The sequence below is a fragment of the Dendrobates tinctorius genome, unplaced genomic scaffold (genome assembly GCF_039654945.1).
Source record: "Dendrobates tinctorius isolate UK_male_01 unplaced genomic scaffold, ASM3965494v1 ptg000095l, whole genome shotgun sequence".
NCBI classification, from domain to species: Eukaryota; Metazoa; Chordata; class Amphibia; order Anura; family Dendrobatidae; genus Dendrobates; species Dendrobates tinctorius.
Window position 1 is genome coordinate 27624082 of NW_027361763.1, and position 23373 is coordinate 27647454.

The 23373-nt window shown below is 48.2% G+C and overlaps 1 protein-coding gene across 1 annotated transcript in view; it reads right to left on the minus strand.

The window, feature by feature from the left end:
* Positions 1–23373, minus strand: part of LOC141098865 (vomeronasal type-2 receptor 26-like) — an 86985-nt gene that overhangs the window by 22559 nt on the left and 41053 nt on the right. Inside the window, exon 2 of the mRNA XM_073586825.1 lies at positions 3754–3877. Coding sequence (XP_073442926.1) covers positions 3754–3877 — 124 coding nt within the window. The remainder of the gene's footprint in view (positions 1–3753; positions 3878–23373) is intronic.

Below are 23373 nucleotides of genomic sequence, written 5' to 3' on the forward strand. Positions count from 1 at the left end.
GGCCCAGCCACTGCTGGATGATGCTGCTGGTACATTGACCCAGACCACTACATTCCCCTCGCACTCTACACAGCCAGAATCTGACCCAGAGGAAACTCAGGTTCCCCTTCCCGCATACTATACCACCTTACATGGTGACAAAGAGGAAGGTGCAGATGAAAGTGCAGGTTCCTTGAGAAGGTGGGGGGCATACTCATGGGTGATGGCACTGGCACAGGGCACCGCATTGTACGCAAAAGTGTCTCTGCCGGTGGGAGAGCCTAAACAGCCAAGTGCAGTGAGATGGAAGATGGGGATGACAAGGAGTTCAGAGTAGTGCAGGGATTCCCTAGCAAGGAGACTTATGTAATTGTTTTCAATGTTGGGACAGCAATTTTTGGGGAGCACTATACTCTGGTGAATGATATATGGGGCCCACCATACACTGGAGCATTCCAAAAGTGGACATCAGACACTGGAGCAGCATTTACAGGGCTCATTATACACTAGAGCAGTAGAAATGGGGCCCATTATATATGGAGCATTATTTGGGCCCATAAGACAGTGGAGCTTCATCCATTGGGACCAACATATACTGTAGCATTATGTGGAGCTCATCATATACGGTTTGAAACATTATATGGGAATAATGATTCCGTATGGAGAAATATATGGGCCTCATTACTCTGTATAGCACACTAAGCGCTGGCCATAATACTGTATGGAGTTATATCCTGTCCGTTTTTGGAGGTATTGGAGAATTTAAAATGGATATCAGTCATGAGATGTAAGAAGTGAAGTATTTTTCATTGTACTATACTGCTATTTCTCTGCCGTATCGGAGCATCATGAGTTGTGGTATGTGTTAAAGGGGCGCTCTTTGGCCCTGGGCCCACGAAAACCTGGAGCCAGCCCCCCCCCACAACTGTAGCCAAATAACCCCCATTTTTCAGTGCGTAACTAGTATTATGAAGTTAATTAAGGTTGACAAGCTTCAGTAACAAGAATTTATGCTTTTGGCATTCAAATGGGCACTGTTGGTGTGTTTCCTGTCCTCCTCTCACTGCTGACTTTAATTCTCCATTGACTTACATTGGGTTTCGTGTTTCGGGACGACCCCGACTTTTCCCTATAGTCGGCCGATTTTTCTCGACCCGACTTTTGAAAAAGTCGGGTTTCCTGAAACGAAACTCGACCCTAAAATACCAAAAGTCGCTCAACACTACCTATAAGTACTGAAGGGGTCAATTTGACCCCATACATAAAAGTAGTAGTAGGCAAGTCACCTAATATTACAGAGTACAGAAAATCACAGTGCTTCTCCCTAGTTGTAGAGTGTAATTGTATCTTTGCATATCAGGGATGATTCAGCATTTTGTGTTGTCTAAACTTATCTGAACATGTGTGATCCATGTCTCTTGTACTGATTTCTCTGTGCACTTCAGTAGCAAACATTACAGTTGAAGCTACAACTCTGCATGTTTGAACAGTGTCGTTTTATTACTTCTGCGATATTTCAAGTCCCTTTTTGCAACGTATATTTGAAGCATGAGTAAGCAGAGGGGTATTACAAGTAATGAAATTTTGAAATGTCTTCAGAATTTATCTGAAAATGAGTCAGAAGAAGTGGCCCATCATCCGCAATGCCTTAACCACAAACAAAAGGACAAGAAATCCGCAAGCGTCAAAAATGTGGAGTTGGAAGATGCAATGAAAACAAAACAACTAAAACTTGCACAAGCTGTAGCAAACCAGTTTGTGGAAAATGCACTGGAAAGAGGAAGAAAGTGCTGTTTGTGTTAACTGTTGGACACCGCATGCTATGACCATGTAAAAGGAAAATGCGTGCTGTACTTGATCTTAACACTGTTCCTAGTAAGTTAAAATAAATGTTCCTTAATTTGTTGGCAACAAAAAAGTTATTTTTACTCCAGAGTCAGTACTTTTGAATGGGGGTGAAAATGACCCCTAATGGTAGTTATAGGTATTATGAAACATGCGGTAGTTCTAGTGTTAACTCGGCGTGCTTACGGTGTTCGCTCGCAGCTCCGCTCTGCCATTGTTCACATTAGCTGCAGTTTAACATCTCTACACGGTGGAACCCAGGCTGCGAACGCATCTCATTATTGTTATTATTTGGTGCGTTCCGCCAGCCTATCAGTCATAGTGGGTTTGACTGTCAAGTACTCCCTCAGAGCCTGCTTCAGCAGCATCACGTCAATGGACCCTATGCCTACTCTGTCTTTGCAAGCAATGGCAGTATGGAGTTCCTGCAGCGCATTCATAAACTGGGTCACGGTCTCCCCCTCTCTTTGAATATGCCTGAGCAGATGCATGCGCAACTATCCCACGTCAGTCGGGTCCCCATGCGTCTCCTCAAGTATCAGTAAGACCTTATCTAACGTGTCTCTCGCCGCCTGGGGGGGTTGAAGCATGACAGAGTCCCTGGCCTTCCCATCTAAAACCATTATAGCCACTTCTGTTTCTCTTGCTACAGTCATGGGATGCATGGTAATAGGACAAAAGACGGGAAAGGGAGTTTGGATGGGGTAGAACTGGGAGTATGACAGGATTGATGAGGGACGAACAAGAGTACAGTAAGAAAGAGTTTAAACTTATCGAAACGTAGTCTTCAGACATTAGGAGGTTCAGGGTTCCAACAGTGGCACCGGCATCAGCGGCATGGGACATCTCGGCAAAGTCTCTGAGTGGCAGGAAGAGTCTCCATGCTTAAATATATCTTGCACAGTACTGAGTCTAGTGTGAGGGACTCGACGGAGCGGGACTACTCTCCGCAGTGTACACAAGTCCTTATTAGTCAAGCTCTGGCCTTGCCATCTGTCTCTTTCTGCGTGAAACACTCAGTGCAGTCTTTGCTTTCAACTAGGGTCACCTCCTAATGTGGAGAGTAGCGGTGAGCTGACAGTCAGTCATTCACAAACGGTGGACCTGAATGCAGGTGTCTGTCAAGTATGTGGTCACTCTTGGGCAGCGCGGGTATTGTACTCACTGTCTCAAAGTGTACAGCACCTGTCTTAGCTCTGCATGGCACCACATACTCCTCTCTGCTGGCACGGCTCTTCACTGCTGGCACGGCTCTGCTGGCACAGCTAATCCCCTCAGCACTACAGCTCCTATCCTGGACAGCAGCCGCATGGCCTTCCAAAGGGCCAGCACTCTCTGGTGGGGGAAGCATTGCATGCTCTTCTCTGCTCTGCGCATTGCACTTACTTGGCGCCAACCTCTCCTGCAGTGCTCGCTTTTCCTTCTTCTCCCCTTGTGCCTGTGCACTCTTATTAGGATCTCCTTTTGTCAGCAGGAAGCTTCGTCTATCTCCTCCTTCCCTCCTGTGGCAGGGGAAGGTCTGCCTCTCTCAGGCTTCCCCCAGAAACAGAGGATGCAGTCTTTTTAGTTCCGGACCCTGCATGGTCCAGTCAACCTCCTTACATATCTAATCTTATCATGTGTGATACTGTTTGCTGAGCTGTGTACCTAACCTTATCATGTGTGATACCATCTGCTGAGCTGTGTATCTCACAGTGAACAGTGACTGGTGCAGACAGCGCTGGGCTATGACCAGTGCAGAAAATGCTGGGCGGTGACCACTGCAGACAGTGCTGGGCGGTGACCGCTGCAGACAATGCTGGGGCTGAAATCCCTCACACCAATCCCTAAGTGACGTCCTGGTCTGCAGTGTGTGAATGTGGTCGATGCAGAGTCCATCTTCTATAAGAAGGTGCCGGATGCCGGTTGCACTCCTCAGACTGTACATACCGGTTATATTGGAAATCTCGCCTTCTGGACATGGGACGCAGTCATAGCAGCAGGTGTGAATTGTCGGTTTCGCCTTTTTCCAGCTTCCAGGTGAACAGGGATCTGAGCAGCGGGATACTGGGACCTGAGAAACAGAGGAGAACGTTACCAGAGGGACAAAGACTGAATGTTGATAAATGAGACAAGTGAAAGAGCGGAAATGGAAGAGAACCCGTTCTACTGAGCACTTCAACGCATACAAGCAGTCGCTTGCCAGCTTCAAGTACACGCTCTCTGCTGCAAAACAAACTTATTTTGCATCCCTCATATCCTCACTGTCTCACAACCCTAAACAGGTTTTCAACACTTTCAATTCTCTACTCCATCCCACAGCACCTCCTCCATCTCCTCTCATTTCTGCTGAAGACTTTGGCTCCTTCTTTAAGCAGAAGATCGATACGATCAGAGAAAGCTGGGCCGCCCTCCCAGGGCTGGTGGGGTACTCGGTACCAGGCCCGATGTGCTTCAATGAGAGATGTCACGGCAGCTGGGACCCGGCACGTGGCCCTCGGCGCCCATTGAAAAAGGGGGACGTTCAGTGTGCTTATGATGATTAAAGTTTATGAGTGAATGATTCGTGACGCCACCTGTGGTGTTCGGCAAGGGAGATGTTAAGCCGATGCTGCAAGCAGATCCTCTGGGACAGATGGTATAGTGCAGCAATGATGGTGTAGCCCTCCACAGGTAGGGCTGTAGTCCCAGGGCAGAGTATGTGAAGTGACGGTGAGGGGAGACGTAGATGGTGTAGTGTCAGGCGCGGAGATGTAGCAGTGCTGAGTAGGTTAACACGGGAATAAGTGGAGGACACCAGGGCATGTAGTTCCAAAGCTTTACTCACAGTCTGTTGTGGTACAGGGGCCCGCATCCGTGCCATGTCCTCCGGGTCAGGAGCTCAGCCAACTTCCAGGCAAGATAAAGTACTACTTTCCAACACTCCGCCAACATATGCCTTTTCTGAAAGTCTCCCTTCTTGCGCCTATGTGAAGTACTACCAGTACTGAGTTACACTGGAGTTCCTCCTGTCAGATGTTCCTATGAACTCTACTTGTACGGCAGACAGCTGTAGCCTGCTTCGGGGACTCCTTACTACCTAGTCCCGGCTCACTCACGATGCTGTTGTGCCACCAAGTCTTGTGTGGTAATAAAGTGGTGACAACTTCTATTCCTCCAGTGTCTGCTGCAGGACCATTAGTATCCATACAACCTCGGGGACCGGACCCCGGCCTTGCGCTGTGAACTGGGGAAGGGTTCTCTTCTCACCCTAATCCTTAGTCCTCCTCTCCTTACGTTCGTACTAATCCTTCTTTCTTATGGAAAAAGTCAGGCTTTCTGAAACTGTCTCTTTCCTGTGCCAGCGGACCCAGGTCACTGAGGTCGGCTGCAGCACTTCCTTCCATCCATCCCACTCAGGGGATCGTCTCTCTTCCACTGACTCTTTCAGACTGACTAAATCCTAAACTCTTCTTGCTCTTTTGGTGCCAACTAAGCTCCACCCGCCTCCCAGCATGCTTCGTGTTCCAAGCAGGGAGCCACCAAAGGGAGCTTTTCTACACTACTGTGTTGTGTGGGATGAAGGTGTTGGAGTGTGTTCAGTTGTCTCCACCTTAACTGGATGGTGGGGTACCACACCTCAGGAGGAGGTGCAATACCTCTGTGGCGACTGAACCCTCACGGGTGCCACATACCCCCCTCCGTTAAACACAGCACATCCGTGGGTTGCAAGTGAAACGAAGATAGACAAAATAAGGAACATGCAAAAAATTTTGTAACGCTAAATAAACAAAGCTTAATATAAACTTCCCAATATGAGATGCACTGATTCTTGATCGATGCCAACAATTTAAATATATATGTCTAAATATAGTACCTAATTTAAAGTGCTATTGGCAGTAGACTCACTACCAGTTCAAGTATTATCATTCACATTTTCTTTCACATTTTCCACTTCCTATTATTACTTTTAGACCCTAAGTGACAACCGCTGATGGCTGGTTCGTTACCTGCATTTTCAAATCTTTATTCAAATTTTACATCTTTATTCAAACATTAGCATGAGTCTAAACTCTGTAAAACATTCACTATTAGTCCTAGATCTCACTACCAACTATATCCTATATAAAATCTGTTCTATTACCATTAATGTCTTTATTAAACAGTATCACTATTTAATTTTTCTATCAAAATGCTAAAAGTAGACACTGATCCAGGCAAGATGTCTTGAAATGTCCTTATTCTAAGAGCAAAATGCCAATTATTGAGGCAGTCCTTATTCCTAGAAGGCCTATGTAAAACCAAAAAAGGGCACCTAAAGAGGTGCAACTATTTACAGGACAGTTCTGGATCATTCATTGTCCATGATCTCTGCAGTTCAAATATCCAGTCTGCCAACGAAACTGGGCAAACTGGAATCAAAAGAAAAAACAAAAATGAAGAAGGCACAACGGTGCCTATACCCTCCTGGGTAACAGTTAGCTATTCTGTAACTTTAGTGTTGATTCCCCTCCTAGGGTGGTGGAAGCTGGTTGCTTAGGCTGCTTCCAGGGAAGAACTGAAGGACATCCTCTTCCTGCTGATTGTCCACAAATTGCAGGTATTCCTTTTGCCAAGGAGTGAGTTTGGTATCTGCCTATGTAGATGGAAGGGCAGCGGGTGTAACTGCTGCCTGTGTGGGTAGCACATCAGCTGCTGCTGGTGGTACCTCTGCTGCCAGTGATTCTGCAGGAGTTGCAGCTGGTACCAATGGATGTTGTTCCTCAGTTTCAGGGGGCGCCACAGTTAGCGGCGCTGCTGCCTTGGTTTTTGGCCTGACGTCTGGTGGTACCGGTGTCTGTGGGCGCTTGTAGGGTGAAATGCAGGGGTTTTGAATCTGTGGTAAATGGAACCCTTGATGCATATTAATACCCATCCGCTATTCAGACTCTTCTACTGAACCCACGAGATGCCGAATGGGACGTGCCTGCTCCAGTCTCACTCTTTTCAGCAGGGATTTCTTCCACTTCCCCATTGCAGTCAGCTTATTGGCTCTGAATTGAGAGCATAGCTCTTTCATTTGTCCCATGCGGAGTTCAAGCATGCCAGCCGCAGTACGCGAAAACTCAGGGGGCAACCCGTTGGCAGGGGTGGCGATCATACCTGGAGCCTCCCGGCGGTGTACTATGTTCACTGGAGTTGCCTGACCCAAGGTCAGAGACGATGGTGGGGCAGATGGCGGCTCCGGGTCCGCAGAGGTCTCCGGTGGGACCTGCGCAGCCATGTCAGGTCCAGGCAGGAGCTCCACTTCCTCCGCTTTGGCTTCCAAGCCCTCAGAGAACTCCTCCCAGCAGGCCGCGCTCAGTGGTGATTGCAGCATGGAGGTGGAGACAGGCACCGCCGGTGGCATGGCAGCGGCCATAGGTTCCACAGGTGCTGCCTGGGGGAGATCTTGTGCAGCGGCAATGGGTACCGATGGTGTAGGCCCCTCCCAGGCGTGCTGCCAGTTCATGATCCAGAGTGCCTCCTGTCTTAGCCGCCGACGGTGGGTCAGCTGGGCAATCTCGTCTTCCAGCTGCTGGCGGTCCATTTTGGAAGTCAGATCGGAGCCTTCAGCCAATGCACCGGGGAGGTTCAGCTCAACCTCCTTGTGCTCTTCGGGCCTCCCTCCTTCTTCCATCATGGCTTTCTGGTGTTCTTCCTCCTTCCTGGCCTCTTTTCCCGCCACCGGCTATCGCTCCTCCTTCTGAGGGCGGCGTATTCTTCCTACTCCTCCATACCAAGCCAGTATCCGAACCCGTCTGGGGGGTGGGCCATGTTGCAGTTGCATAGAAGTTCAGACAGGTGAGGCCCAGGACAGTTCGCGGTCTTTTCTTAGGACCACCCATATTGTCACGCCCTTCTTCACTTCGCCAGCGGCCATTTTTAGAGTCCATTTTACAGTCTATCAATTTGGTTATTCGGCACATTTTCAGCAATGTTTAAGTCCAATAAATGTTAGGCACACAGAACCCGGTGGCACCGGGCTTCGTCATACTGTTCGTGATGCCAAGTTGGGCCGCCCTCCCAGGGCTGGTGGGGTACTCGGTAACGGGCCCAATGAGCTTCAGTGGGAGATGTCACGGCAGCTGGGACCCGGCAAGTGGCCCTGGGCACCCATTGTAAAAAGGGGAAGTTCAGTGTGCTTATGATGATTAAAGTTTATGAGTGAATGATTCGTGACGCCACCTGTGGTGTTCGGCAAGGGAGATGTTAAGCCGACGCTGCAAGCAGATCCTCTAGGACAGATGGTATAGTGCAGCAATGATGGTGTAGCCCTCCACAGGTAGGGCTGTAGTCCCAGGGCAGAGTATGTGAAGTGACGGTGAGGGGAGACGTAGATGGTGCAGTGTCAGGCGCGGAGATGTAGCAGTGCTGAGTAGGTTAACACAGGAATAAGTGGAGGACACCAGGGCATGTAGTTCCAAAGCTTTACTCACAGTCTGTTGTGGTACAGGGGCCCGCATCCGTGCCGTGTCCTCTGGGTTAGGAGCTCTGCCAACTTCCAGGCAAGATGAAGTACTCCTTTCCAACACTCCGTCAACATATGCCTTTTCTGAAAGTCTCCCTTCTTGCGCCTATGTGAAGTACTACCAGTACTGAGTTACACTGGAGTTCCTCCTGTCAGATGTTCCTATGAACTCAACTTGTACGGCAGACAGCTGTAGCCTGCTTCGGGGACTCCTTACTACCTAGTCCCGGCTCACTCACGATGCTGTTGTGCCCCCAAGTCTTGTGTGGGAATAAAGTGGTGACAACTTCTATTCCTCCGGTGTCTGCTGCAGGACCATTAGTATCCATACAACCTCGGGGAACGGACCCCGGCCTTGCGCTGTGAACTGGGGAAGGTGTTGTGAGTTCATTTTTCCCTTCACCAGTGAGGTCTGATGAACTCGCTCTTCTGGCGAAGGAAGGTAGAGAGGCTGATTTCCAAACAGCTGAGTAGGTAGATGATGACTGGTTCACAGGAACTGATGACTGGATATAAGGCAGCCGACGCCCTGCTGCCTTGCTGGTGATTTTCCTGCTGGATTCTTGGAGACCAGTCTGATTTCTGCTTCTCAAAGCTAAATTTTGCTCTGCTTTTTGTACTCTTTAGTTCTGGTTTTGTTTGCCTTGTTTTTTGGAGTTCAGCCATCCCCGGCCGGGGTGAGCTGAATTCCATTTTTGTCTATGATCTGTTGATCTCTGGCTCTGTCTTCAGAATATACCTGAGTGCTGATATAATCTTTTTGAAGCCTAGCGACTTCAGGGCCTGTTTTTCCTATCAGTCTGTTGCTTCATTTTTGGATAGGGTTTTTGCGGATTGCAGACAGCAGCTTTTCTATCCTGTCCTATTTAGTTAGCTTGGGCACCATCATTTGCTCAACCTATCTTTCTATCTGTGTTAGTGTTTTTCATCTTGCTTCACAGTCATTATATGTTGGGGGCTGCCTATTGCTTTGGGGTCTGCTCTGGGGCAGTTTAGATTTCCCCTTTCTGTCTTTAGGCTAATTTAGTTCTCTGGCTGTGATCGAGGGGTGTAGGGCACCGTAGGAACCCCCCACGGCTACTGCTATTTTTTTTGGATAGGTTCAGGGGTCTGCAATCCGATAGCTGCCAACTTCTCTGGTTTTCTGGACTTGGCTATTATTTTTGTTTTTTCCTCCTTCGGTGACTCATCCATAACACAGGAAGGGTTCTCTTCTAACCCTAATCCTTAGTCCTCCTCTCCTTACGTTCCGTACTAATCCTTCTTTCTTATGGAGAGAGTCAGGCTTTCTGAAACTGTCTCTTTCCTGTGCCAGCAGACCCAGGTCACTGAGGTCGGCTGCAGCACTTCCTTCCATCCATCCCACTCAGGGGATCGTCTCTATTCCACTGACTGTCAGACTGACTAAATCCTAAACTCTTCCCGCTCTTTTGGTGCCAACTAAGCTCCACCCACCTCCCAGCATACTTTGTGTTCCAAGCAGGGAGCCACCAAAGGGTGCTTTGCTACACTACTGTGTTGTGTGGGATGCAGGTGTTGGAGTGTGGTCAGGTGTCTCCACCTTACCTGGATGGTGGGGTACCACACCTCAGGAGGAGGTGCAGTACCTCTGTGGCGACTGAACCCTCAGGGGCGCCACAAAGCTTTGACCCGCAGCCCCCAATGCCCCTCTTAGCCGCTCAGCCCTGTTCTTCAAAAACCAGCTTCTCCAACATGACAGAAGATCAGCTCTTCACCCTCCTGTCAAGATCACACCTCACCACTTGTGCGCCTTACCCGCTCCCATTCCACCTCATCCCTAACTTTGCCACAGTCTTCATTCCAACTGTAACACACCTCTTCAACCTTTCTCTTACAAATAGTGTCTTTCCCTCATCCTTCAAACATGCCTCAATCACACCCATCCTCAAAAAACCCTCCCTCGACCCATCCTCTTTGTCTAACTATCGCTCGATATTTCTTCTCCCTTACGCCTCAAAACTACTGGAACAGCATGTATATCTTGAACTGTCCTCCCACCTCTCCTCCTGTTCCCTCTTTGACCGGTTACAATCTGGCTTCCAACCGCATCATTCAACTGAAACTGCCCTAAAGTCACTAACGACCTACTAACCGCCAAGAGCAAGCGACACTACTCTGTCCTTCTTCTCCTGGACCTGTCTTCTGCCTTCGACACCGTGGACCATTCCCTCCTGCTATAGATTCTCTCATCTCTTGGCATCACAGAATTGGCCCTATCCTGGATCTCCTCATACCTAACAGACCGAACATTTAGTGTCTCCCTCTCACACACCACCTCCTCACCTCACCCCCTGTCTGTCGGTGTTCCTCAAGGCTCAGTCCCCGGACCCCTACTCTTCTCCATCTACACCTTCGGCCTGGGACAGCTCATAGAATCCCACGGCTTGCAGTACCACCTCTATGCCGATGACATTCAGATCTACCTATCTGGACCTGACCTCCCTTCCTTACTGACCAAAATCCCACTATGTCTGTCTGCTATTTCAGCCTTCTTTTCTGCTCGCTTTCTCAAACTGAACATGGACAAAACAGAATTCATCATCTTTCCCCAATCTCACTCTACCCCTCCACCTGACCTATCCATCAATGTCAATGGCTGCTCGCTTTCCCCAGTCCCACACGCTCGGTGCCTTGGGGTGATCCTCGACTCTGCCCTCTCTTTCAAACCACATATCCAAGTCCTTACCTCCTCCTGCCGCCTCAAACTCAAAAACATTTCCTGGATCCGCACATTCCTCAACCATGAAACCTCAAAAACACTAGTGCAAGCCCTTATCATCTCCTGCCTCGACTACTGCAACCTCCTGCAATCTGGCCTCCACTCCAGTACTCTGGCACCTCTCCAGTCCATCCTACACTCTGCTGCCTGACTAATCCACCTGTCTCCTCGCTATTCCCCAGCCTCCCCCCAATGAGAGATCCTTCACTGGCTTCCTATAATTAGAGGCTCCAGATCAAAACCCTAACCATGACATACAAAGCCATCCACAACCTGTCTCCTCCATACATCTGTGACATGGTCTCCCGGTACCTACCCACACGCAACCTTCAATCCTCTCAAGATCTCCTTCTCTACTCCCCCCCTCATCTCTTCTTCCCACAACCGCATACAAGACTTCTCCCGTGCTTCCCCTATACTCTGGAACTCTCTGCCGTAACACATCAGACTCTCACCAACAACGGAAACCTTCAAGAAGAACCTGAAGACCCACCTGTTCCGACAAGCCTACAGCCTGCAATGATCCTTGGTCTATTGAACCACCGCACAACCAGCTCTACTCTATCCTAGTGCAGGCTCGGTCTGGCCTGGCGGGGTACCGGGTAAATGCCCGGTGGGTCCCGAGGGTCGCAGGGGGCTCCTTAAATTTCCTGCCCCTTTAAATGTTTAGGGGCTGGGCCCTTTAAGAGTGTGCATGCACATACCGGCTAATTACTTGGCTTTGCTCGCGCCGGAGGCCTCCTGGCTGGCTGTCTGCGGCGGTGGCTCCTGAAGGTCTGGTGATGAGTCACTCTGTCTCTCCTGGCCACCACGTGACCTTGCTGCTGCGCTGCAGTGGTTCGCGCGGTGCCTGTTCTCGATGGGCGGTGAGTCCCCGCCCCGCATTTCTTTCCTCTTTTGTAGCTGGCTGCTGCCTGGCTAATAGCAGCGCCAGCACACAGAACAGAGGACGTCGCCACTCATCCAGCTGCTCCCGCTCCTGTGTCACTCTGTTACAGTCAGACAGTGTACTGCAGCCCTCCTGAGCCCTCTGGTCCGCGGGTCCGGTGAGTCACAGTGTATAATATAGCAGGGGAAGGGGTCCAGCAGGTGACACTAGGGGAGACAGACAGTCTGTCACATAGACTAGTGATAGGCCAATGTCCTCGGCTGATGGCTGTGTGGTGGTGGGTGGTGGACTCTCTGCTGGCTGTGTGGTGGTGAGTGGTGGTGGTGGACTCTCTGCCAGGCTCCCTGACTCCTGCAGCCCTGGGGCCTGCCCAGAGCCGCGTCCAGTGTCCTTCTCCTTGGTCATTCAGCTCTGCCGGCTCTCGACTACCGCTGTCCAGCAGTGCCGGACAGTGCCGGCCCGGCTGTGTGGTGATGGTGGTGTTGTGTGCTCTCTGCCGGGCTCCCTGTCTTTCTCCTGCAGCCCTGTGGCCTGCTCAGTGCATCCAGTGTCCTCCTCCTCGGTCATGCAGCTCTGCTGGCTCCCGACTACCGTAGTCCTGCAGTGCCGGATAGTGCCGGCCTGGCTGTGTGGTGGTGTTGTGTGCTCTCTGCCGGACTCCCTGTCTGACTCCTGCAGCCCTGCGGCCTGCCCAGTTCCGCGTCCAGTGTCCTCCTCCTCGGTCATGCAGCTCTGCCGGCTCCCGACTACCACTGTCCTGCAGTGCCGGACAGTGCCGGCCCGGCTGTGTGGTGGTGGTGGTGGTGGTGCTGTGTGCTCTCTGTCGGGCTCCCTGTCTTACTCCTGCAGCCCTGCGGCCTGCTCAGTGCCGCATCCAGTGTCCTCCTCGGTCATGCAGCTCTGCCGGCTCCCGACTACCGCTGTCCTGCAGTGCCGGCCTGGCTGTTTGGTGGTGATGTGTGCTCTCTGCTGGGCTCCCTGTCTTACTCCTGCAGCCCTGCGGCCTGCTCAGTGCATCCAGTGTCCTCCTCCTCGGTCATGCAGCTCTGCCGTCTCCCGACTACCGCTGTCCTGCAGCGCCGGACAGTGCCGACCTGGATGTGTGGTGGTGGTGGTGTTGTGTGCTCTCTGCCGGACTCCCTGTCTGACTCCTGCAGCCCTGCAGCCTGCCCGGTGCCGCGTCCAGTGTCCTCGTCCTCGGTCATGCAGCTCTGCCGGCTCCCGACTACCGCTGTCCTGCAGTGCCGGACAGTGCCGGCCTGGCTGTGTGGTGGTGGTGGTGTTGTGTGCTCTCTGCCGGACTCCCTGTCTGACTCCTGCAGCCCTGCGGCCTGCCCAGTGCCGCGTCCAGTGTCCTCCTCCTCGGTCATGCACCTCTGCCGGCTCCCGACTACCGCTGTCCTGCAGTTCCGGCCCGGCTGTGTGGTGGTGTTGTGTGCTCTCTGCCGGGCTCCCTGTCTGACTCCTGCAGCCCTGCGGCCTGCCCAGTGCATCCAGTGTCCTCCTCAGAGTCAGGCAGCTCTGCTCTGCTGGCTCCTGACTACCGCTGTCCTGCAGTGCCGGCCCTGCTGTGTGGTGGTGTGTGCTCTCCGCCGGGTTCCCTGTCTGACTTCTGCCTTGCGGCCTGCCCTGTGTAGAGAATGATGGCTAGCCTGGTGTGATGATCTGCTCTGCTGTCTCTGCACCCTCCCTGATGGGGCCCCAATGAGATGAAAAATAGGTTTTTGGGGCCCCCAGAAACCTATTTTTCCTCTCATTGGGGCCCCATCAGGTAGCTGGCACAGCTTCCAGCGATGGTCGTGAGATATGCTATTCCACTGCGTAGGCGACCACCGTGGGGGTCCCCAGTCTGGAGGCCCCCAAGATGGTCATCTACGCAGTGTGTAATAGTATATATAATCTCACCACCCTCCCTGGAAGCTGTGCTGGCTACCTGATGGGCCACAATGAGAGGAAAAATAGGCTTCTGGGGACCCCACGGTTGTCGCCTACGCAGTTTAATAGTATATCATTCTCATCACCATGCTCCCTGGAAGCTGTGCCGGAGAAGAGGAGACCATAGTATGCTGCATGGAGGAGCAGGGAGGGCCATAATGTGCTTCACAGAGATGCAGTGGGGCCATAATATGCTGCATGGAGGAGCAGGAGAGGCCATAATGTGCTGCATGGAGGAGCAGGGGGGCCATAATGTGCTGCATGGAGGAGCAGGGTTCCCATTGCTTCTAGTCTTTCCTTGTGCAAATGAGAATAAAGTTGATCTTTCTACAATGTGACAGCCCTTGAGATATTTGTAGACAGCTATTAAGTCTCCTCTCAGTCTTCTCTTTTGCAAACTAAACATTCCCAAATCCTGCAACCTTTCCTCATAAGACAGGGTTTGCAGACCGGTCACCATTCTGGTCGCTCTTTTCTGAACTTGCTCCAGTTTGTTGATGTCTTTTTTAAAATGTGGTGCCCAAAACTGGACACAATATTCCAGATGAGGTCTGACCAAAGAGGAGTAGAGGGAAATAATGACTTCACGTGATCTAGACTGTATGCTTCTGTTAATACATCCTAGAATTGCATTTGCCTTCTTTGCTGCTGCATCACACTGTTGACACATATTCAGTCTGTGATCTATTAGTATACCCAAGTCTTTTTCACATGTGCTGTTGCTTAGCCCTAATTCTCCCATTCTGTATATGCTTTTTTCATTTTTATTGCCCAGATGTAGTACTTTGCATTTTTCCCTGTTAAAAACCATTGTGTTAGTTGCTGCCCACTTCTCCAGTTTATTTATATCTTTTTGAATCCTCTCTCTCTCTTCTCTAGTATTAGCTATCCCTCCTAGCTTTGTGTCATCAGCAAATTTAATCAGTTTACCCTCAATTCCTTTATCTAAATCGTTGATAAAGATGTTGAACAATACAGGGCCCAGGACAGAGCCCTGTGGTACCCCACTTGAGACATTCTTCCAACTGGATGTGCAGCCATTTACGACCACTCTTTGGGTCCGATCACTAAGCCAGTTATGAATCCACCTAACAGTTGCCTTGTCCATTCCATACTTAGTCATTTTTTCAATAAGGATTGTATGAGATACTTTGTCAAATGCTTTGCTGAAGTCAAGATATACTATATCTACAGCATTTCCTTGATCCACCCAATCAGTGATTCCGTCATAGAAGGAAATTAAGTTAGTCTAACATGGCTTATTAGTTACAAACCCATGCTGACTCTGTTTAATCACTTTATTCTTATCCAGGTACTGACATACATGTTGTTTAATAATTTGTTCAAAGATCTTTCCTGGTATAGAAGTCAGACTCACCGGCCTATAGTTGCCTGGGTCCACCTTCTTCCCCTTTTTGAAGATAGGAACATTTGCTCTTCTCCAGTCTTCTGGTACTTCTCCTGTTCTCCAAGAATTTTCAAAGATTATGGAGAGGGGTTCAAAAATTTCTTCTGCTATCTCCTTCAGTACTCTGGGGTGTAATTCATCTGGACCTGGAGACTTGAATTCATTTAGGTTAGCTAAGTGTTTCCTCACTATCTTTCTGTTTATAGATATCCTGGATTCTTCTATTCCCTTAATAGGACAGTGAAGAGCAGTTGATGTTACATTTCCTTTCTGAGAGAAAACAGATGCAAAATAGGAATTTAAAAGTTCAGCCTTCTCAACATCCTGTCTTACCATTTCATCATTTTCATCCTGTAAAAATCCTATAGCATCTTTGACTTTTCTTTTACTTTTGACATATCCTCAAAATCCTTTATTATTGCTTTTGACATCTCTTGCAAGCCTCAATTCATTGTCAGTTTTTGTCACCTAAGTGATCACCTATCCTGTGGAGCCCATGGATCAGTGATAACTTGTTTTACCCAAAGAACCCCATTAATGTAAGCTACTGTAATTATACATCCCAGTTATGGGGGCGCACAGTAGAAGTGCAGGAGCTGCCTGTATTTTACAGCTGATGCTCCACTATAATGGGGATAACAACTGACAGGTATTTGCATATAACTGTAGGGTGGGCCCCTAGAGTCCATTCCCCTGGTGGGCCCCAGACACCCCAGTCTGACCCTGTCCTAGTGTATCCTAACCCATCCCTGTAGACTGTGAGCCCTCGCGGGCAGGGTCCTCTCTCCTTCTGTACTTGTGTGTCCCTTGTCTTGCACATGTTTGATGAATAATAATAATAATAATAATAATAATGTTTAATAAAAGGCTGCTGCGGCCATTTTACCCAAGTCGCAGGCAGTCATGGGTTTATTTCAAGGATTTTAGTTATACTGGTAGGAATTGATGGCTACATTTGACACGGCCAATAAACCCTCTTTAACTTGTCATGAGTAGAGACAAATGAATTGATCATCAGAAATCAAATTTGTGATGAATTTTAAGAATAATTCTGTTATGCTTCGGTACTGCTACACTGCTGTGCATTACCAACCATCTGATTGGTATTGCCACATTATGTGTTACCTAATTGTACAAACTGTAAGATATTATTAAGATATTTATTACGACTATTCTTGTGAGTTCATTTTCCCCTTCACCATTGAGGTCTGATGAACTCCCTCTTCTGGTGAAGGAAGGTAGTGAGGCTGATTACCAAGCACCTGAGTAGAATGATGATGACTGGGTGACTGGAATTGCTGACTGGATATAAGGCAGCCGACGCCCTTCTGCCTTGCGGGTTATTTCTCTGAGGGATTCTTGGAGACCAGTCTGATTCCTGCTCCTCAAAAGCTAAGCTGAATTCCATTTTGCTCTGTCTTCAGAAAATACCTGAGTACTGATATAGTCTTTTTGAAGCCTAGCGTCTTCAGGGCTTTTTTTCCCTATCAGTCTGTTGGCTCTTGTTTTTGATAGGGTTTTGGCGGATTGCAGACAGAAGCTTTTCTATCCTGTCCTATTTAGTTAGCTTGGGCCCCATCATTTGCTCAGCCTATCTTTCTATCTGTGTGAGTGTTTTTTCATCTTGCTTCACCATCATTATATGTTGGGGGCTGCCTATTGCTTTGGGGTCTGCTCTGGGGCAGTTTAGATTTCCCTTTCTGTCTTTAGGCTATTTAGTTCTCCGGCTGTGATCGAGGGGTCTAGGGCACCATAGGAACCCCCCACGGCTACTGCTAGTTGTTGTTGATAGGTTCAGGGGTCTGCAATCCGATAACTGCCAACTTCTCTGGTTTTCTGGACTTAGCTAGTATTTCTCATTTTGCCTCCTATGACTCATTTATAACAGAATCACCCGCCATACCGCAGATCCTAGGGTACTCAATAGCAGGAAAGAATTGTTAAAAAAAAAAAAAAAAATAATAGAGTGTGTATATTTTTTCCTCTATATCTCTGAGGCCGTAGGGTGAATTTTTTTTTCTCTCAATGGAGATAAAGCAATTGTCTGATCGTGTGGAGCAGCTCGCTGCGGAAGTGCAGGGAATTTCCGCCTACCTTGCTCATTCACATGCTGCTGAACCAAAGATCCCTACTCCTGATGTGTTTTTTGGGGATCGGTCTAAATTTTTGAATTTCAAAAATAATTGTAAATTATTTTTTGCCTTGAAGCCTAACTCGTCAGGGAGCTCCGCGCAGCAGGTTAAAATTGTCATCTCTTTGATGCGTGGCGATCCCCAGGATTGGGCGTTTTCTTTGAAACCAGATGATCCTATTCTGACTAATGTGAACGCATTTTTTCAAGCCTTGGGGTTGGTGTATGACGAACCTAATGCTATTGATCAGGCTGAAAAGGCCCTGTTGGCATTGAGCCAGGGTCAGGATTCTGCAGCGTTGTACTGTTAAAAATTCCGAAAGTGGGCGGTCCTTACTACTTGGAATGATGGTGCCTTGGCAGCTCTCTTTCGGAAGGGTTTGTCAGAAACCGTAAAAGATACTATGGTGGGATTTCCTGTTCCCTCTGGTCTAGATGATTCTATGTCATTAGCCATTCAGATTGATCGGCGTTTGCGCGAACGCAAAACTGCACGAGAGGTGTTGCCACCTGTTGAACAAATGTCTGAACCTATGCAATGTGATAGAGTTTTGTCTAGAGCGCAACGTCAGGAGTTCAGAAGGCGTAATAAGCTGTGTTTTTTCTGTGGCGATGCCTCGCACATTATTTCTGTCTGCCCTAAACGAGAGAAACGTTTTGCACACACATTTGCTGTGGGTGGTGTTCAACCTAAGTTTCTTCTGGCAATTACTCTGATCTGCTCCCTGTCCACATTTTCCGCTAAGGCTTTTGTGGATTCGGGAGCAGCTCTGAACCTGATGGACTTGGATTTTGCTAAACGTTGTGGGTTTCCTATGACACCTCTGCGGACACCTATCCCTTTGAGGGGTATTGATGCTACTCCTTTGGCGAAGAATAAACCTCAGTTTTGGACCCAGGTGGTAATGCGGGTCGCCCCAGATCATCAAGAAAATTGCAGATTTTTGGTGTTGCATAATTTGCATGACACCATTGTTCTGGGGTTTCCTTGGTTGCAAATCCATAATCCAGTTTTGGATTGGAAATCTGTGTCTGTGGTGAGTTGGGGTTGTCGGTGTGCCCTTAGTGACACTCCTGTTTTCTCCACCTCTCCCCAGTTGCATGATGTTCCTGACTATTTGGCTGATTTTTATGATGTATTTAGTGAGAATGAGTCTGCGTCTTTGCCTCCTCATAGGAGTTATGACTGTGCAGTTGAGCTGAGCCCTGGGTGTAAGTTTCCCAAGGGTCGACTTTTCAATTTATCTGTACCGGAGCACGAGACTATGCGATCCTATATTAAGGAGTCGTTTGAGAAGGGTCATATTAGACCATCCTCTTCACCCTTAGGTGCTGGGGTTTTTTTTTCGTGGCCAAGAAGGATGGTTCATTAAGGCCTTGTATTGACTATCGTTCCCTCAACAAAATTACTGTTAAATATCAGTATCCGTTACCCCTGATTTCTGACCTATTCTCTAGAGTTAAGGGTGCTTGCTGGTTTACCAAGCTTGACCTCAGTTGGGCGTATAATCTTATTCGCATTAAGCATGGGGATGAATGGAAGACGGCGTTTAATACTCCGGAGGGACATTTTGAGTACCTGGTGATGCCTTTTGGGCTCACTAATGCCCCTTATGCCCCTTCTGTCTTCCAGTGCTTCATGAATGATATTTTCCGTGACTTTGTGGATACATTTTTGATCATCTATCTGGATGATATTTTGATCTTTTCCAAGGATTGGGACTCTCATGTGGAACATGTTCGGACTGTGTTCCGGATTTTGAGGGAGAATTCCCTGTATGTTAAGGGATCGAAATGCCTTTTTGGGGTACAGAGGATTTCGTTTTTGGGATTTATTTTGTCTCCGTCAACTATTGAAATGTACCCGGCCAAGGTACAGGCCATTTCTGATTGGGTTCAGCCCACTTCTTTGAAGACCCTCCAGAAGTTTTTGGGTTTTGCTAATTTTTATCGTAAATTTATAGCTAATTTCTCTGGTATTGCCAAACCATTGACTGATTTGACTAAAAAAGGTGCTGATGTGCTGAATTGGTCTCCGGAGGCTGTTTCTTCCTTTCAAGAGCTGAAGCGAAGGATCACTTCTGCTCCGGTTTTGCGGCAACCTGATGTCTCACTCCTGTTTCAGGTAGAGGTGGACGCTTCTGAGATTAGTGCAGGAGCTGTTTTGTCCCAAAAAGATCCAGTATCATCTAAAATGAATCCCTGTGCTTTCTTTTCCCGAAAGTTCTGCCCATCTGAATGTAACTATGATGTGGAGAATCGGGAACTGTTAGCCATGAAATGAGCATTTGAAGAGTGGAGACATTGGTTGGAGGGAGCTAAACATCAAGTCGTGGTCCTTACTGACCACAAGAATTTGATTTACCTGGAGTCGGTCAAACGCTTGAATCCTAGACAGGCTAGGTGAGCCTAGTTTTTCTCGCGTTTTGATTTTGTGGTCTCTTTTCTTCCGGGCACTAAGAATGTCAAGGCAGACGCCCTCTCTAGGAGTTTCTTTGCTGATTCTCCTGTTGTGACCAAGCCTGTTACCATCTTAGGTGAGGGGGTAGTTCTTTCTGCCATCTCGCCCGATTTGAGACCTGCTCTGGAAGAGTTTCAGGAGGACAAACCTGAGCTTTGTCCCATTGGAAAATTGTATGTTCCTGACCAGTGGAGGAAGAGAGTGATGTCTGAAGTTCATTGCTCTGCATTGGCTGGTCATCCAGGTATTTTTGGTACTAGAGATTTGGTGAGTCGGTCTTTTTGGTGGCCCACCTTGTCTCGTGATGTCAGGAGTTTTGTGCAGTCCTGTGGGACTTGCTCCCGGTCTAAACCTTGTTCTCGCTCTAGTGGGTTGTTGATGCCTTTGCCGTTGCCCAGGAGGCCATGGACCCATATTTCAATGGATTTTATCTCTGATATGCCTGTCTCTCAGAGAATGACTGTTATTTGGGTGATTTGTGATAGATTCTCTAAGATGGTCCATCTTGTACCACTCCCTAAGTTGCCATCTTCCTCAGAGTTGGTGCCCTTGTTTTTGCAACAGGTGGTTCGCTTGCACGGGATTCCTGAGAACATTGTGTCTGACAGAGGAGTTCAGTTTGTTTCTAGATTTTGGAGGACTTTCTGTTCCAAGCTGGGAATTCAGTTGTCCTTCTCCTCTGCGTTTCACCCTCAGACCAATGGGCAGACGGAGAGAACAAACCAGACTTTAGAGTCGTATTTGAGATACTTTATTTCTGCTGATCAGGATGATTGGGTTTCGTTTTTGCCCTTGGCCGAATTTGCTTTAAATAATAGAGCTAGTTCTGCCACTTTGATGTCACCTTTTTTTTGTAACTTTGGGTTTCATCCTCGATTCTCTTCAGGGCAGGTGGAGTATTCTGCCTGCCCAGGTGTTGACACTGTGGTGGAGAGAATGCACCAGAGCTGGGACCAAGTGATGGATAGGTTGTCTCTCTCCCAGGAAAAGGCCCAGCGGTTTTCCAAACGTCATAGGACCATTGGTCCCCAGTTTAAGGTGGGTGATATGGTTTGGTTGTCATCAAATAATATCTCTATGAAGGTGGCTTCTCCAAAGTTTAAACCTAGATTTATCGGACCTTACAAGATTTTGGAGATTCTTAATCCTGTCTCTTTTTGATTGGCTCTTCCTGTTACATTTAAGATCCTTAACGTGTTTCATAAGTCTCTGTTAAAGAGGTTTGTTGAGCCAGTAGTTCCTGTGGTGGCACCTCCTGACCCTGTTTTGGTGGAAGGTAATGTGGAATATGAGGTTGAGAAGATACTGGATTCTCGCCTGGCTAGACAGAGACTCCAGTATTTGGTTAAATGGAAGGGTTATGGCCAGGAGGATAATTCTTGGGTCCCTGCATCCGATATTCATGCCGAAAGATTCGTTCATGCTTTTCATCGGGCCCATCCTGATCGCCCTGGTGGCGTGGATGAGGGTTCGGTGACCCCTCCTCAAGGGGGAGGTACTGTTGTGAGTTCATTTTCCACTTCACCGTTGATGTCTGATGAACTCCCTCTGCTGGTGAAGAGAGGTAGTGACATTGATTGGGATGGGAAAAACCTGTCATCTGAACAGGCGGAGCTTGATTGGACTCCTGGAATCACTGAGTGGATATAAGGCAGCTGATGCCTTGCAGGGTTGCTGGTGACCCTTTCTGCCCTGAGCTCTTGCAAACCAGTTCAGTACCTGTCTTCTGAAAGCTAAGTTTTTGCTATCTTATTTTTCCATGAGATTGTGTCTGTTTACTTAGTGTTTGTATTCTGCCTGCCCTTGTTGGTACAGGCTGAGCTCCATTTTTGTCTCTGGTCAAGTTGATCTTTTGCTCAGTCTTCAGAATATACCTGAGTGCTTATATAGTGATTTTGAAATCTAGTGACTTCAGGGCCTTTTTTCTATCAGACGTGTTGGACATTATTTTGGCAGAATTTTTGCGGATTGCAGCCAGCATCTTTTCTGTCCTTTCCTATTTAGTTAGTTGGGCCCCATCATTTGCTCAACCTGTCTTTCTGTCTGTGTTTGTGTTTTCATCTGCTTTTCACCGACAATACATGTTTGGGGCTGTCTATTGCTTTGGGGTCTGCTCTGGGGCAGTTTAGATTTCCCCTTTCTTTCTTTAGACTTATTTAGTTCTCCGGCTGTGAACGAGGGGTCTAGGGCACCGTAGGAACCCCCCACGGCTACTGTTAGTTGTCCGAATAGGATCAGAGGTCTGCAATCCGATAGCTACCAACCTCTTCGGTTTTCTGGACTTAGCTTGTATTTTTGTTTTTTCCTCCTTCGGTGACTCATTCATAACACATCTCCACAAAAAAAAACACAGCTTATTATGCCTTCTGAACTCCTGACGTTGCGCCCTAGACAAAACTCTATCACATTGCATAGGTTCAGACATTTGTTCAACAGGTGGCAACACCTCTCGTGCAGTTTTGCGTTCGCGCAAACGCCGATCAACCTGAATGGCTAATGACATAGAATCGTCAAGACCAGAGGGAACAGGAAATCCCACCATAGTATCTTTTACGGTTTCTGACAAACCCTTCCGAAAGAGAGCTGCCAAGGCACCATGATTCCAAGTAGTAAGGACCGCTCACTTTTGGAATTTTTGACAGTACAACTCTAGCTCAATGCCAACAGGGCCTTTTCAGCCTGATCAATAGCATTAGGTTCATCATACAACAACCCCAAGGCTTGAAAGAATGCATTCACATTAGTTAGAATACGATCATCAGGTTTTAAAGAAAACGCCCAATCCTGAGGATCGCCGTGCAGCAAAGAGATGACAATTTTAACCTGCTGTGCTGAGCTCCTCGATGAGTTAGGCTTCAAGGCAAAAAATAATTTACAATTATTCTTAAAATTCAAAAATTTAGACCGATCCCCAAAAAACACATCAGGAGTAGGGATCTTTAGTTCAGCAGCATGTGAATGAGCAAGATAGGTGGAAATTCCCTGCTCTTCAGCAGTGAGCTGCTCCACACAATCAGACAATTGCTTAATCTCCATTGAGAAAAAATTCCCCCTACGGCCTCAGAGAAATAGAGGAAAAAATATACACACAAAAAAAATTCTGACACTGACAATCTGCGGTATGGCTGGTGATTCTGTTATGAATGAGTCACCGGAGGAGGAAAAAACAAAAACACAAGCTAAGTCCAGAAAACCGGAGAGGTTGGTAGCTTGCGCATTGCAGACCCCTGATCCTATTCACCACAACTAACAGTAGCCGTGGGGGGTTCCTACGGTGCCCTAGACCCTTCGTCACAGCCGGAGTACTAAATAAGCCTACATAAAGAAAGGGGAAATCTAAACTGCCCCAGAGCAGACCCCAAAGCAATAGACAGCCCCCAACATGTATTGTCGGTGAAAAACAGATGAAAACACAAACACAGACAGAAAGACAGGCTGAGCAAATGATGGGGCCCAACTAACTAGATAGGAAAGGACAGAACCCTACCAAAACCCTATCAAAAATGTCCCAACACGTCTGATAAGAAAAACGGCCCT